Raw genomic sequence first — 17379 nt, 5'->3', positions numbered from 1 at the left:
TATTACCCAGGATGCCTTATCCTTACAAAGAGTAAAAGGAAAACACAAATTACATTAGATACCTTCGTTTTAAAAAGGCAAAAAATACTGGAAATACTGAAGAGCCTGAATGATCTATAGTGTATACACATATTGATTTAAAATTTTATTTAGTTGTGTATGTAAATTCGTTTATTACAGTTTTGTATTTGTAAGAATATTGATATAATTTAAAGTTCTTGGGTAGCAAAGTCCAATCTTTAAGTCGCAGAGTGCGAAATAATATACTAACACACTTTTATAAATTAGAATAAATTACGTGGATGTTTTAGAATTTTTCATCGAAATTACAGTTTCGTTATTTTGTTTTACTTCACAAACCGACAGATATATTTTTTCTCACTTTTTTACACACTTAAAGTCACTGCTATCTACACGAAAAAATAATAAAATAATTCACATAGCTTCAAAATAATGCGATTGTTCTGTAACTGGTACAAATTGTGGCTGCAGTATATTCTTAGTATCTGTGAAAGAACGCTACACACATATTTTTTCTCAAGTTCTAATAAAAATCCATAGAATAATAGTCATTGAATATTACCATAAAATAACCATGATTGGCTAAAAGGTGAAATGGCCAGTAGCCGTATAAATATTAAAAACCTACCTAAAAAACTAACCTCAGGTTTTCTGAATCGTTCGAAATGGAAGAAACGAAAACGGGCGTATCTTGTGATTTTAGTAAAGAAAACGATGAGAAACCTCAGAAAAAGAAAAATAAAAACAAGAAAAAACGTGGTGGAGACGGAGATCATGGTATATCTACGGCAAATGAGAGTTCGTCATCAATGCCAGATCCAACTGAAGGTCATCAAAACATTTCATTAAAAGACTTAAAAATGGCAATGGAGGTACTAAATTTACAGCAAAAGCCTGCAAAAACTACAGAGGAGGCATTACATAAAGCATACCAATTCTGGTCAACCCAACCGGTGCCAAAAATGGATGAAAAAATTATTGCCAACGAGCCTATAGAACTACCAAAATCACCGGAAGAAATAAGGGCAGAACCCTATACTTTACCTGACGGATTCCAATGGGATACTTTGAATTTGAACGAACCTTTAGTATTGAAAGAACTGTACACTTTACTTAATGAAAATTATGTGGAAGATGATGATTGTATGTTTCGTTTTGATTACCAAACTGATTTTTTGAAATGGGCTCTACAACCACCTGGTTGGAAAATGGAATGGCATTGTGGTGTTCGTGTGGTGAAATCTGGACGGCTTGTTGGTTTCATTTCAGCAACTCCTGCTGATTTAAGAATATATAACCATGTTCAAACTGTTGTTGAAATAAATTTTCTTTGTGTGCACAAAAAATTGCGTTCTAAGCGAGTAGCTCCTGTCTTAATAAGGGAAATAACAAGAAGAGTTAACTTAACTGGTATATTCCAGGGTGTGTATACAGCTGGAATTGTGTTGCCTAAGCCTATTGCCACATGTCGCTATTGGCATAGGTCTCTTAATCCAAAGAAATTAATTGACATAAAATTCAGTCATTTGTCACGTAATATGACAATGCAAAGAACGCTTAAACTCTTTAAGTTACCAGACATGCCAAAAACACCAGGTTTCCGCAAAATGGAGATTCAAGACTGTGAAGCAGTAGTAAAATTACTCAATGATTACTTAAAAAAATTTGATTTGGCACCTATATTTTCTGATGAAGATTTTAAACATTGGTTTACACCACAAGTGGGAATAATTGATAGTTTTGTTGTGGAAGGTCCTAATTCTACAATAACTGATTTCGTCAGTTATTATACATTGCCCTCAACTGTTGTTTACCATCCAGTGCACAAAACACTAAAAGCAGCTTATTCATTCTATAATGTGTCAACAAAGACACCTTGGGTGGATTTGATGATGGATGCATTAATAACAGCAAAAAATTCAGGATTTGATGTGTTTAATGCACTAGATTTGATGGATAACAAAGAATTTCTTGAACCTCTGAAGTTTGGGATTGGTGATGGAAATTTGCAATATTATTTGTATAATTGGAGATGTCCTAGTATGGCCCCGAATAAAATTGGTCTGGTACTTCAATAACAGTAGTAATTTACTACTTGCTATATTTGTAACCAATGGTGTCTTTTGTTTTGTGGAATTTTGTGTAAAATATTGTCATTTATCAACAAATAAATAAATTTAGATCTATAAAGTGCCTTCTTTTTAGGTATCTTGGTGCCTTCTTTTTAGATATGTGTTTGGTTATACTTCATGTTTGACCTGCATTACATCCCAAAAAGCTATTTTCATTTTATAAGGTACACAAGTACGTAAAAACTATTAAAAAAATGAAAGATCAAAATAATAATAATATTAAAACAATAACGATATTGGTTTTAAAAAACAACAGAAGTTTGAATCAATAAATATTTTAATGAAATATAAATACTGAGTATTATAAATAGAAATTTGCTGCATCTGGAACATATAAGGCCTGTTGGATACATGAGGTGAGCTGACATTTTGATCAATTTAATCAACCCTTTACAGTCGAATTAGTTATAACCACGGAATAGATAAATAATGTTGGAAAGGCCTTTGCTCTAATTTTGTATTAGAACCAGTGTCGCCGCTTCATCCCCACTATTTTAATTTCTACACATACACATACTGTGATTACAAGTATTTCGCACACAACAAAAACACCCACACATAAATCTCAGGACAGATATTCGTTCGCAAACTAGCACAAAACACCCGTAGGCATACACACTCACACACGTAAAAAGGCAATAAAAATGTTCATACACGCTAGTGCTTGATAAAATCGATATTCTTTATCGATAAATTATCTAATGAATGAATGGAGAAAATGAAACATGAAATAAATATTGAAAAAAAAAAACTATTTTACTTTTATTAATTACAAATAGTCACTGTCCCTGGAATAAAACGTATTTGTTAAGCAGTTGGCGCTTGCTATTAATTGCGAATGAATTTTTCAAAACTAAGTGTATTCTGATTTTTTTATGGTAAAATCATTTTCAGTATAATGTTTAGAGCAAATAGTACTCGTCTTTGTCTCCAGTTTCCTCTACCTGTCACGTCAATTCATTGTTCCCTGGCGTTAGGTTCTTTATGAAACCTACAATTTTTAATTTACTGCATAAGTCAAATAGCATTTTACTTAGATTTTAATACGTCTTAGACAATATAGTAAATACCCGTAAATGAGAGGTCTACATGTCCCTTTATATTATACCTTCACATTAATTCAATGATAATAATTCAATAATAATAATACATATTTATTTTACTCAAAATACGTCTCACTAAGAATATACTAGGTATCATTAATTAAAAATAAAATAATGCAAAAATTATCCATGTCAAATGTAAATATTGTTGAGAATTCTGACGATTATTTTACATGACCACATGGTCACCTCACTATCGACAAACTGCACCACGGCCAATCAGGGCAAATTTCAAAGATTGAAGTGTAGAGAACGCAATGCATATAGTACATTGGAAGCTGACTTGGTCATTGCGTTCATTGGGCGAGTACACATCGCGCTATGTATGCTATTTATAACTTGCTGCAATAATATTGTTAATGTTTGGAATTTCATAATGCTCAGTATATTTTTATGTTTTAGACAAATAATATTGTAATTAAATGGTAATTTCGACTTACCGTTCGAAAGATATACCTCCTTGCTCTATACTTGAGGTCTGATTTTTTTGTTTTACAAGTTATAATTGCACAACACGGCACTATAAAGAGGAGATCTGTTCGCCAAAGTATTCCGAAACGCACTAAACGCGGTAAATGAAAGAATCGGTCGAGTTATGATTGTAGAAACATAACTGTGGCACGCTTGCCCCGCCTACATTACCATTCCAACCTTATTTATCTATTCCGTGGTTATAACCTTCGAAATGTGTGATATTGATGACACAATCCCTTTTGGATTTTATTTGATAATAGAGGTGGGGCGCCGGACGGGGTTATGTCATGGTTAGGTCATATTAAGTGTTTATGCTATGGTTTGTAATGCCGGCCACTGACATGCGTGCAAATATTCGTACATTGTACAAATGTTTATGCGCATGTGAAGGGCCGTCAGACATTCATTCGCAAACTTAGCGGCTGTGCAAATGGGTTCGGTTCTCAATTTGCGAACCCGTTTGCGCTTCCTCCCACACTTGTTTACGAATGTCTCCTCCTTTTTAATTCGTCAATAGAACATTGAAGAGAAAAAGAGTTTTGAATTATTTCCCAGACATCATTAACAGCCATGCTGTTTTTATGGGATTTCTTTTGATGAAGATACGCTACACAGTAGACGTCACGAACTATTTAAATGGCGATACGTCCGTTACCTTCGCAATCGTCGGCGCAACTGGGTAAACGAATGTGTGGGAGACTACGCGAAGGTTCGCGGTTCGCGCGCTTTGATGTCTGTTAAAAAACCGACACACCTTGGAAAACCACGAATGCAGCGAAAACTTTGCATAATCATTTGCAAATGTCGTCCCACACTTGCGGGTTTGCGTATTCGTGCGCATGTGAGTGACCCGTGTGAGAATGCGAATCCGATAGGTAAATGTGATCTAGACATGATCTAGATCACATTTTCTTTTCGTGTCCCCTATACGACCGCTCCTCATTCATGAATGATCTAATAGCTACTATGAAGCTATTACTTTGAAGTTGGTTTACAACGCCGCTACTAGAAGTATTTTAGATTTTGGTACTTTCTTTTTAGATCTTGGGAATGTGACAGGTTTTAAGAAATTGGACCTGATTCATTCTAAGGCATTAAGACTCATTGCAGGTGCAATGAAATTCATTCTCGTTAATGCACTACAATTAGAATGTTGCGACCCCCCCTTTAAGATTTAGGCGCCAGTATCTCCCTGACAGATTTATTTTCCGGCTTGCTCAATTTTCTAATCATCTTTTAGATTCCAAACTTGAATTATTGTCAGAGAAATTATCTCTCAGTAATAAGCCCTTTTCATGCCTAGTAAAAAGTTTACAGATATATAAATCGTTACTCCTACACCTTCCTTTAGACTCCGTTCTTTATTTAAAACTTCATATGATTCCCTTCTTTTCTCTCCTACTATTTGTTTTTCTCTCAACATAGATAAGTCCGATTGTAATGTAAAAACTACTTTTAACCATATTGTAAATACTAAGTGGCCAAATTGGCATCACATAATGATATATACTGATGCATCCAAACATCCCATAGGGTGTGTTGGAGTAGGTGTATTTCATAACCAATATAATATAGTCATCCACTTCTTGCCGGCCACCGTGCGGAGGTCATCGCACCATCTAGCCAGGGGGCGTCCCACGTTACGTCTTCCGCTGCGCGGACTCCACTCGAGAACCCGTCTGCTCCAGCGATCGTCAGTCCTACGGCATATATGGCCAGCTCACTGCCACTTCAGCTTGCTGACTTTGAGCTATGTCGATATGGATGAGGAGAGCCGCAGACCGGGCTCAGTGGTGTAGATTGGTAGAGGCCTATGTCCAGCAGTGGACGACTGTGGGCTGTTGATGATGATGATGATGATAATATAGTCCAAAAAATAAAATTACCACCAGAAACGGGAAAATGCTTCGGTCTTCTGAAAACAATAGAATATTTATATGTTTTAAGCTCAACAAAAGTGTTATATTTACAGATTCACTCAGTTCTTTACAAAGCTTAGAATTTTTTTCAAAACTGAATCCTTTTTTCCACATAGCATTTGAACGTAAGAGAATGTTGTTGCATTGCCAATTAAACAACTACACAGTCACTTTCTGCTGGATACCTAGCCATTGTGGCATCATAGGAAATGTGAGAGCTGACAGTTTGGTTAACGAGGCAACTGTGATTGGCGATTTATACCCATACACGATTTTCGGACACGACCTAAATGCTTTACCTAGCACATATCTCCGTGATACGTGGAATTTGAGCTGAAGAGAGAGCGATCAGGTCAAGGGTCGCTTACTCTACTCTGTACAGCCTTTAGTCCAAAGAAAACCATGATTTGCCAAACTGTGTTTTAATAAAACTGCCACTTCGTCTTTAATCCGCATGCGTCTTGGACTTATGCGGACTTAACTTGGTATAGTAGTCTAGTGCTGCCTGTGAACGTGGTGAGAGTTATTGCGATATGAACTATATTTTCTTTTCCTGTCCTTTATATGACTACTCTTCCCTATACGAATCTCTAATATCTCTCTGTATTCCTCTTTCTTCTAATATTTATTTACTTCTTAGAGATAATAGACCCTGTGTATATAGTGCATTAATAAATTTATTGTAAATAATAAAATTAAATTTTGTTTAATTCTCGGTACGGTTTAATTATTTTAATTCGCGTTATAGGTACTTTTCCCTCGCTTTGTTGACAGTAAAATACCTGACACTGGCCCAATGCACGTATGGTGCCGAGCCGAGTATTATGTTGTCCAGCTGGAGCACTGGGTATGAATACTCCAGAGGGTCCCACAAACAAGTTCGAAAAGGAATGGTAGCGAGCGAGGTGCGGACGTATTCTCGTGTGTATGCTTCGGTGGTTGGGGGTGAAGTGAACTGTCGGCGCCAGTAAAGGCGCACGCGCGGCTTGCCAAAAGGAAAGCCCCTCGGTCGCTACTCTTTGAATCGCGCCGGGAACCGACAACGAGAGTCCCTGATTGGTCGCGGCGCGCGATCAGACGCGGCTGCCGACGCGGCAGGCCTTAGGGTTGCTATAGAAGAAGAATATAACAGTGGCGTAACGAGGGGAAGAGGGTTCATTATGGACGGAGCAACATTAAAGGGGCACCAAATGGTCCACAAAACAAAGAATTTCTGGATAATTTACTTTTCTATATTTGATTTCAGAAAAACATTTTTTAATTTTATTGCCTGTGTAATATAATGTTAATTCGTAACTAAAAAGGAAAGAAGGGGGTGTCTAAAAAGGTATTGAGCCTTGTTAGCCCACCTACTAGTTAAGGTTACGCTGAATATGCCTCTCAAGGCTCTCAGCATAGGTAGGAAAAAAAAGGTGCGAATTTAGATTGTTACGCCACTGATACGAATCTTTCGTTTTCATGCCCAAACCACTAATACCATTCTGAGAAAATTCATTTGAAAATAATTAAGCCCTGCAAAAGGCTACTATTTTTCCACTGCCAAGCACGGGTCCCCGACCACGCGACATTGTGATACAGCAAACTTGTAACTAACAAATTACACATTATAAAATTATAAAAGGTTTTATTTAAAGCGTTCCTATACGAGTACTTGCTCGCTAGCGCCCAACTTAGGCTTTTAACAATAGTCCCAGACATTTTGTTTTACTCAATTAACAAGAAATGTAAAAACTGAAATTAAAACATTATTACTCAATAGGTTTTTTTTTTATTGCCCTTGTAGGCAGACGACCTTACGGCCCACCTGATGAATGCCAGGGGCAGAGCCGCTGCCTACCGCTTATTACTCTCCACAAGCCTCGTTTGAAGAAGGACATGTCATAGCGCTTGGGAAACACCGTGGAAGGGAGCTCATTCATAGCCGGATGGTACGTGGTAAAAAAGACCTCTGGAAACGCACTGTGGATGACCGCAGTGGCTCCAGGTAGTATGGATGAACTCTACTCCGGTGGCGGGCGGTGCGATGATAAAAACGAGATGCCGGTATCGTCTCGAACAATTCCTCAGAGCACTCCCCATGGAACATACGGTACAAAATACAGAGGGAACCGAAGTCCCTCCGCAGACCCAGAGGTTCCAAGCGATCCGTGAGAATGGGATTATCGACAATCCGAACAGCCCTCCTCTCTGTGGAGTCAAATGGAAGAAGCTGGTATTTGGGAGCCCCGGCCCAGAGATGGGAGCAGTACTCCACGCGAGGCCGGACTTGGGCTTTATAAAGCAAAAGCCTTTGTCCATGCGTGAAGTACCGCTTCGCTCTGTTGAGGACTCGCAGCATTTTGGACGCCAACTTGGCTTAGCCTTCCAAATTACTCCGAAGCTGGACATCGCTCGAAATGTCGACCCCAAGTATCCCGATACTCTCGGAAGGTTGTAGGGATACTCCTTGGAATTGCGGCGCCATGACAAAGGGGTCCTTTTTCGCAGTGAACGCGCAAACTTGTGTCTTCAACGGGTTGAATTGACCCAAGTTCAATTTACCCCATTCGGAGACTCGCCCCAGAGAGTTCTCCACTTCAGACACAAGTTTTGATCGTCTTTCTTGCACCACGCTCCGAGAGAAACTCTGATGGCCGATAAATCGCGCATACCCCGTGCTGTCATCCGCATAGCAATGCATGCCATCAATAGACAGCATGTCATTGATATACAGGATGAAAAGCGTGGGGGAGAGCACCGAACCTTGTGGAACGCCAGCGTTAATGGTCATGGTATCAGAACAGTCACCGTCTACAACGACCGTGATGCTCCGCCCATCCAAAAAGCTAGCGATCCACTTGCAGAGACCCTCGGGGATTCCGTAAGATGGTAGCTTCGACAGAAGTGCCCTATGCCAGACCCTGTCGAAGGCCTTCGCGATATCAAGGCTCACAGCAAGAGCCTCGCCCTTGCTCTCCAAGGCTTCAGCCCACCTGTGAGTAAGGTATACAAGAAGATCGCCAGCTGAGCGACCGTGACGGAAACCGTACTGTCGGTCACTGATCAGCTGGCGATCTTCAAGATACTTCAGATGTTGTATATTTATTATTCGCTCCATCACCTTGGAAAGCAAGGAAGTTATCGCGATATAGCTCGATGGGTCCGACCGGTCACCCTTCTTGGGGATAGGGTGGACGTGGGCGATCTTTCATGAAGACGGAACCCTGTTAGCGCAATAAGAGAGGTGATACAAACGCCTTAGCGCAGGCGCCAGCTCAGGGGCGCACGTTTTCAGAACCACTGCAGGAATGCCGTCTGGCCCACTCGACTTATGGACGTCCAGGAGTCGGAGTTCCCGCCTGACTGCACACTGTGTAAAGCAGATCTCCAGCAGGGAACTATCACACAGGGGGATGTTCGGTGGTGTGGCATCCCCGTCTTCCACAGTCAAGTTCGAGGCTAAGAGTTTGACCAGAAGGTCAGCCTTCTCTTTCGCACTATGGGCCAGACTGACATCGGACTTGCGTAGTGGTGGGAGACTAGACCTGCAAAAGTTTCCTTCTGCAGCTTTGGCGAGCGACCAAAAAGCACGGCTCCCAGAGGGATAGCTCTTCAGTCACTCGCCAATTCTAGCAACGTGCACCGATTTCACCCTGGTAATAACCTTCTTGTAGGACCTGGAAGCGGCGTCATATGAAACACATTATTCAAAAGAAATAAAACATTTTATTGGAAGGCGTCGGTCCTGATGACTAAACTTAAAAGTTCTACTAAATAAATCTGGCCGTAATTAAGGCCAAGGGACTCATAAATTGTGATTTTTTGTTCTAATGTGACGATAAATAATTCAAATATTTCCAAGACATTTTATCGCTGGCCTCGATACGCAGCTGCACCAAAAAGCAGTCACCTTGGGAATTCTACTGTGTTTTTTCTCATTGTTCTCCTTTTCAATATCTTAAGCCCTCCTACTTCGACAAAGCGACGCGACACGAAAACCCTTTTATCGTGGCCGCGCTAATTACCTATGCGACCGCGACGAGGCAACGCAAAGCCGCCGTTGCCCAAAATATGTTGATCTTCTTTTTTTTCTGTTTTTATTGCTTAGATGGGTGGACGAGCTCACAGCCCACCTGGTGTTAGTGGTTACTGGAGCCCATAGACATCCACAACGTAGACACGCCACCCACCTTGAGATACAAGTTCTAAAGCCTCAGTATAGTTACAACGGCTGCCCCACCCTTCAAACCGAAACGCATTACTGCTTCACGGCAGAAACAGGCAGGGCGGTGGTACCTATCCGCGCGGACTCACAAGTGTTCCTACCAGCAGTAATTACGTAAATTATAATTTTGTGGGTTTGATTTTTATTACACAATGTTATTCCTTCACCGTGGAAGTCAATCGTGAACATTTGTTGAGTACGTATTTCATTAGAAAAATTGGTACCCGCCTGCGGGATTCGAACACCGTTGCATCGCTTCAACACGAATGCACCGGACGTTTTATTCTTTAGGCCACGATCCCCTGGATTCACTCTCGGTGGGTTTAGAACTCTTATGTAGGTACCGGTCACTAGCGAGCGGAATAACTCATACACAACCGAGCTTCTCTTTTCAGTAGGTAGCGATTACGTAGTCACGGGTGTTGTAGATTCTGCGAAGAAGCACTGCTCTTGCAGTTTTAGCAAATTCTCTAAGGTTGAGTCCGTGAGCCCATCCGGGGATATTGCAACTACTACGCCCGGACGGGCGTAAATGGAATAGCCTCTAAGGCTACCAGTGTAGGTAGAAAAAAAAACAAGCCAAATACTATCTACTACCAACGTCTAACGGTAGCTTCTGTATTTATGACTAGTAATTTTAAGACATTTTGATCAGTATTTCAAATAAAACACCAGACTTATAAATATTCCAAAGAATATAATTTTAACCAAACATGTAGCATCAGTAAATTACTAGAGACCAAGTTTTCAATCCATGGTATCAGTCAAAAACTGATGTGAAAGTAATAATAAATGAAAGAACTAAAGCCAACTCCCATATCTTGAGATAATAAATCAAACTGAAATGAATGTATCTAAAGTTCTCAAACAACTTTAACTTAAAATAAACTTCTTAGTCAATGTAAAAGTCAAAGAGTTCATTAACTCGCAACGTAGAAATGTTGACAGTTACGTATTTTTGTTTGTGAACTTGCACTCTTTAAAGTTACATAAGAGTGCATAACCCACTTTTAATTTTTTTACGATTTTTATATGTATTTTTTTTTAATGAATTTGATTATATTTTATCAAAGAATATAAAGCAAATTGATAAAAGCGTTACAGAATTAAAGCAGCTGACCACTTCTTGATATGCCAGCTAGCTTTTCTGATATTTATTCTTTTTTAGTTGCTTGTTGTTTAGCTTGATGAGCCTGCAGTACAGCAACAGCTTCATCTACTTTAGCTTTCAGAGACTCTGCATGTTCTAACATATGAAGAAGTTCTGAATTATCAATTTCCAAAAGCATACCAGTTATTTTCCCAGCCAAATCAGGGTGCATTCTCTGAATAAGTGGAAACAGTCGTTCCCCAAGCATCTGTTTCTGTTCCTGGAGTGGTGCTGCTGCAAGCATAGTAGAGGTCAGAGGTTCTTGTCCTTGGATATGCACTGCTGGTTGTGGAGCTGGTGGGTTGCGCATGTTTGGTGTATATTTATAATTGGCTGGGCGACTGCTTTGAGATACTAAAGGTGGACGAATAGATGCAGCAGCAGCAGCAACTCCTTGCTGTCCAGTTATGGGTCTTGCACCTAGCGATGTTCTTATTGTAGATTGGGCCGGAGCTCTCGGTGCTGGTCTGTAAGTGGGTTGCATATTTGCATATGCAGATGCTGCTTGTGTGCTAGGCCTTACAGGGGGCTGTGCATTCCACCTTGGAGTTGTAGGTCTTATTTGAGTCATTTGAGCTGGTCCATAGTAACGTGGTGCTGGAGGGAGCGACGGTACAAAAAATCCACTTGCACCACTAGGCTGGAATATTTGACCCATTTGCTGCATGCGCATACTAGCCATTCTCTGCATGTACTGAGATGTTAAGTGCGCTTTACGGTCCTCCTTGCGTTGAGCTAGTGCAACATACAATGGTTTAGTTCCTACAATACGTCCATTCATCTCAGTAACTGCTTTGGTAGCTTCTTCAGGAGAAGAAAAACAGACAAACCCGAAGCCTTTACTACGTCCATCTTCTAGCATTACCTGTTGAAAGAGACAATTTTTTCAATTCCATTTCACTATTATTCGTACATTATGCAGGTAAAATGAGTGTGACATAGAAAAATAATTGACATAGCTTCAATAGTTATAATGACAACTAGAATTTAATTAAATTAAGATGTCTATTAGAAAATTAATTTCTTCTTCTTCTTTGTCGTTTCCTCTTTACTGAGGGTCGTGACCACCTTGGTCCAGTTTTTGCACCAGCTTCCTCCAATGTCATTTAATTTGTAGGATAATTACATACTAGAAAGTTAAAAAGTGGTCTGACATTGGTGATGTTGCTATATGCTGCATTGTATATGTATATGTTCCATTGATGATAGATAAATGCTCAGGCTTCTCTGATATCTTGTAACAGAGACATTACTCTATTTCTAAGCTATAATCACAGACAACAGGACCTTATGTATGATGGGTGAAGTGCTTTATGTTTCACAGATATTTTCAATACCAGAAGTATAATCAAGCTACTGTGCTACAATAATATATCATTTTGAGAAAGATAAAGAACATTCAAAATTCACTGTGAACATAATTTGGCTTTGACCTTCTGATCAATTTGAAGTTGTGACAATAATTGAGCCAATGGTATGTGTAACCACATTCATATTATGTAGGTGTCTGGTTAATAAGGTATGAAATAAAATTGATGTGAAATGTAATAATGTGATAAGAATATTAATATAATACCATATTGATGGATGTATTAATATGTTCTTATTAAGTTATATTTTAACACAATAAGGATTTTGCACATCCTTTGGAACCCTCACGTGGCTCACAGGTGAATCTCATGACCTAAATGGTTCAGTGAGAAAAGGGTCACTAGTTAGCGCAGTGGCCTGTATGCTTAGTGAGTTTTTTAACGTTCTCGATAGCGTAAAAGTTAAAAAACTCACACTAAGCACACTCAGATGAATGAATGAAAACACTCGATTTTTCATATGGAGTTCAACTTCTTAAGCTTCCAGTAATGCTTGTAAACCTTCGATTTTTACATATTTAAATCGTGTATATAACTAAAACTACAAATCTGAACTTAAAAAATTACTTACCTAATTTTTATGTAGGATATAATATAATTTTTGTAATTAAAATGAAGTTAAATTTTAATTTTGTAATAACCTAAAACATGCAATCCAAAAAATATAAAATCCAAAAACTCATACCTTCGCAGACGTAATAGTCCCAAATGGTGCAAATTCTTTGCGCAGACGTTCATCATCAATTGTATCATCCAAGTTCTTAACATACAAATTAACACCTTGATAACGAGTTAGGCGTTCAGATTTCAGTTGTTCAAACTTACGCTTCAACTCCTTTTGACGTTCAGCTTTCTTTTGTGCACGTCCAACATAGAGAGGCTTACCCTCAACTAGCTCTTTGCCATTCAATTCAATGCAAGCTCTTTCAGCAGCATCTGGGTCTTCAAAAGCAACAAAACCAAAGCCTCTAGAATTGCCATCATCTTTGTACATAACTTTGTGACTTGTAATGCGACCATATTTCTCAAACATATCTTTTAACATTTCATCAGAAAAGTCTTCTCCAAAGTTCTTTACATACACATTGGTAAACAGTTTAGCCTTCTCACCAAGTTCCTTTTCGCGCTCTTTGCGTGGAATGAATCTGCCTACATAAACCATTTTACCATTTAACAACATCCCATTTACCTTTTCAATAGATTTATTTGCAGCTTCTTCAGTTTCAAAATGAACAAAACCATACCCTTTTGAAGCACCAGTCTCATCTTGAGCTACTTTACAACTCAAAATATTCCCAAACGCTGAGAATGTATCAAATAAAGCCTTGTTGTCAATAGATTTATCAAGGTTTTTTATAAAAACATTCCCAACTCCGGATTTGCGCAGGGAAGGATCACGTTGGGACCACATGATTCTAATGGGTCTTCCTTTGATAATATCAAAGTTCATGGTGTCTAAAGCTCTTTCAGCTGAAATAAATAAACATTACTATTAATATTGTTTTCATTTCTGGTTCCATATTCTATATTTTTTATCATAATAGATTCACTGCTCATATCATGTTAATTACTGAAATCCTGCATAAATGAATGCAACAACCTACCCTGGCACATTATATTAGGAGTGTGTTTCTTTGTATTAATGGCTATTAGATCAAAACACAAGTTTGAGTGGTGACAAATATAGTTTGTGACTTATGGGAGATAGCATTCTACCAACATACAGAGCACTGGAGTCATCCAAATCTAGTTCAAAGCAAAATCATGTATTACTGTGCTGAGGCGAATTTTCAATGGTGGACTTTGATATACTCCTGACATTGCTGTATTTTTAAGTTTGAGGTCATTGCCTAAGGGTAAGATGGTTGTGTAATTGTATTAAACAATGAGACTATTCCGATTTATCAAATTGACTATGAACTGATTCATTTCTCTACACAGAAAAACATATTACACAATACAAAATCACAAAGTTTTTTATGGGCTCATGGCCTACTTTTAAGTAAGTGGTGACTGTTACTAATGGATATCAAGTAGAGCTGCCTACTACTGGATGACAAAAACAATTTAACATTAGGCAGGCTGAGCCATATGCTTTCATATGGAATAAGAAATAAAGCAAGGTGGTTTAAGCATTTTAAGAGACTTCAAAACTATTTACACTCATAAGAAAATGAATATTAAAATATACCTTAAACATAACCAGACTTTATTTAAGGTTTTTAAAGATAAATTAGAATTGTTAGGTGGATGGATAATTTAAAAGTGACTGCAAGAAGTTTCTAAGATTTCCTTAGGAAACCTATACAGGGTTTCATCATATTAAAGCAACTTTAAAACTTTTTGGAACTAATCTTGTCAATTGAAAGTTTTGTGCCTCCTGAAAGTCATATATTTTGAGACCAGTAAAATCAAGCAGTATACTTGCTAATTTCTGTAATATGATCTAATAACGAAATCTTACTAGAAGGTAAATATACATAAGAAACACTGAGGAAGTTTAGTTACGACAAAAATGATTACCGCTGCAATTAGTAATTTAATAGCAATTACACTAGAAACAGATTGCAAAACCACACAACAGCATTAGGCAACTGGGGCACCTGTAATGTGCGTGATTAAATTGAAAATTATAACGGATAATGAACAAAGTTTGTTTCAAGTTGAAATAAAACTAATTTTATGCAGTACATTACCTACTCAGAGCAACTACTATTTAAACAAAAATAATTTTTAGATTTGTATATTGGTTAGAAAAACACCACGCTTATTTGATAAAGACAATTGAAGGCACATATGAATACTATTTAACAAATTTATGAACTTACCATCCGTAGGTTGCTGAAAATTAACATAAGCGTAGCCTAAGGATCTACGGGTAATCATATCGCGACAAACACGTATAGATAGGACGGGCCCAGCAGTCGAAAATTTTTCAAACAACATGGCCTCGGTTATATCAGAGTGTAAATCTCCAACATACAGAGATGCCATCGGATAACTTGGTGGACCAGGATTCATTTTGATGCTATTTAATACAATTTCACAGGAACATTAACAGACTGCAAATGCAAAACTTCACTTTCTCTTTATATGACTATCGCATTCCAATGACCACGTTGCACGCTTATGTCCACTATCTTAAAATCAAATGATTCCCTTTTCGTTTTTGTTATTTTGCTATTTTTTTGGGTTTTTTTAAATTTTATGTTTTTTTTTTTGTTTTACAAGAATATTTTCACGAAATCCTGAGGATTGTGTGACCCACACGAGGAAACACAACCTCACGTGAACACACCTTGCTCACCAAAGGAAAAAGTGATGTGACGTTCGTGCGAAATGCGAATTATTCAAATTTCAAGATGGCGTAGTGTTGCTAGATTTAAATAAATAACAACGCTTGGCTAGTGTGATCCTTCTCCCTTTTCATCATATCTAGCGGCTTGTAATGCACTTTAGCTCTCTTAATATTCTCCGGCTGACATGGTTCATCGCGACAGTTGAAACCGCATACAAAATTAAATCCAATGAAATAAATTGAATTCTTCTATTTAGGTAAGCATCGATTCTTTAGTCGATTAACTTAACATTATATTTATAAACTGAGGACTATTTAAACTAAAATTAGGGATTCAATATCACATTTTGTGACTAGCTTTTGCCCGCGACTTCGTCCGCGTGGAATAGTTACTTTGGCATAACGCTAAATTTTACCCGCCACTTCATTTATGTAGAAAGTGAAAATATTTTGAATAATAAAATGTTAAGGAGGTATTTTAGGTACCAAAATCACGCTTTTAAGCCGTCTTCAAAAGTGAAGGCTATCGATTCGACCACCATTTTTTATCTATGTATGTTCGCCGATTTCTCGAGAATGCTTGAACCGATTCTGTTAATTATCTTTTCTAGCTTTTTTTCGAAAGAGTAGACTTCCCGAATTGTCCTGTAATTATCAAGACCTGATGATGTGATCCTGGAGAAATCCACAAAAATCTATAACTTTCAAAGCCTGTCTTGAAGTGATTTGGGTGTTTCTTGTTATTGTTCTTATTCGGTGCCACCGCGCACCGGCCGGCTGATGCCTTGTGTATCAATATTACGCGCTTGATCATTATTTTGCTGCGATGTTATTTTAAAACTGCGATATCTTCTCATACTCATTAAAATACTTAAAGCGAGATACTCATTAAAATCATGTGTGTGTTCTTTTAAATTAAATAATTGTAATGAACAACGTATTTATTTTGATAGGCATCTTTATAAAAACACCTTCACAAATAATGCTTTATTTTAGAACAAATTTGGTTGGCATAAAAAACGTTATAGACCTTACCATATAGACATACGCTGTCCCGGACTTTTCAAAGGGGTACAATACTGTCATACATTATTTTAGCGAAACTTTAACCGTTTGTGCAGCGCACACATCGGAAGCTCTCAAAAGGGAAAAAAACCCGATTTTGAAACATTATTTATTGGTGCTCTTATCTTGGCGTGATGATGTAGCCTATAACCTTCCTCAATAAATGGTCTATCTAAAACTGAAAGAATTTTTAAAATCGGATCAGTAGTTCCTGAGATTAGCGCGTTCAAACAAACAAACTCTTCAGCTTTGTAACATTAGTATAGATGTTCAGTACCTAATGTAAAGAGTACCTAGTATTTTTTATTGTTCTAAAAGTCCATAGACCTATGTAGTAAGGTCACGACATATTGTTCTATACGTACAATTGCTTATATAAATAGCACCCATTTTGAAGGCACACACATAAATATACCTAGTCAGGTCATAAGTATTGTCACACAGTAAAAACTTTTCTTTTAGAATGCTGGCCACAAAAAAGTTTATTGAATTCGAATTTCGAATCGTTCATGAAAATAAAAATGTATACTTTTAGAATTTTACTCATTTTTAAATATGGAGTGGACGCTTAAAGAAGACCGTGTTGCAGTTATTGCGTTGCATCGTTGCGGTTACGCGCCAATTCAAATTTTTAACATACTGA

General features: G+C 37.9%; 2 protein-coding genes across 2 annotated transcripts; one reads left to right on the top strand and one right to left on the bottom strand.

Annotated features, from left to right (window-relative positions):
* The first annotated feature begins 159 nt into the window (after window positions 1-159).
* Window positions 160-2211, top strand: Nmt (N-myristoyl transferase). Its single transcript, XM_089727386.1, has one exon. The coding sequence runs from the start codon at window positions 687-689 to the stop codon at window positions 2097-2099; it is 1413 nt and encodes a 470-aa protein (XP_089583512.1). The 5' UTR covers window positions 160-686; the 3' UTR covers window positions 2100-2211.
* An 8319-nt stretch (window positions 2212-10530) lies between these two features.
* Window positions 10531-15671, bottom strand: Pabp (poly A binding protein). The gene is made up of 3 exons (XM_028183697.2): window positions 15202-15671; window positions 13059-13843; window positions 10531-11868 (listed from the first exon to the last, which is right to left on the bottom strand). Exons 1-3 carry the CDS (start codon window positions 15392-15394, stop codon window positions 11008-11010), a joined length of 1839 nt encoding a protein of 612 aa, XP_028039498.1. The 5' UTR covers window positions 15395-15671; the 3' UTR covers window positions 10531-11007.
* Window positions 15672-17379: the final 1708 nt, after the last annotated feature.

The sequence above is a fragment of the Bombyx mandarina genome, chromosome 05 (assembly GCF_030267445.1).
Source record: "Bombyx mandarina strain Sakado chromosome 05, ASM3026744v2".
NCBI lineage: Eukaryota > Metazoa > Arthropoda > Insecta > Lepidoptera > Bombycidae > Bombyx > Bombyx mandarina.
The sequence above is the reverse complement of the archived record's forward strand: the minus strand, read 5'-3'. Positions and strand labels throughout refer to the sequence as shown.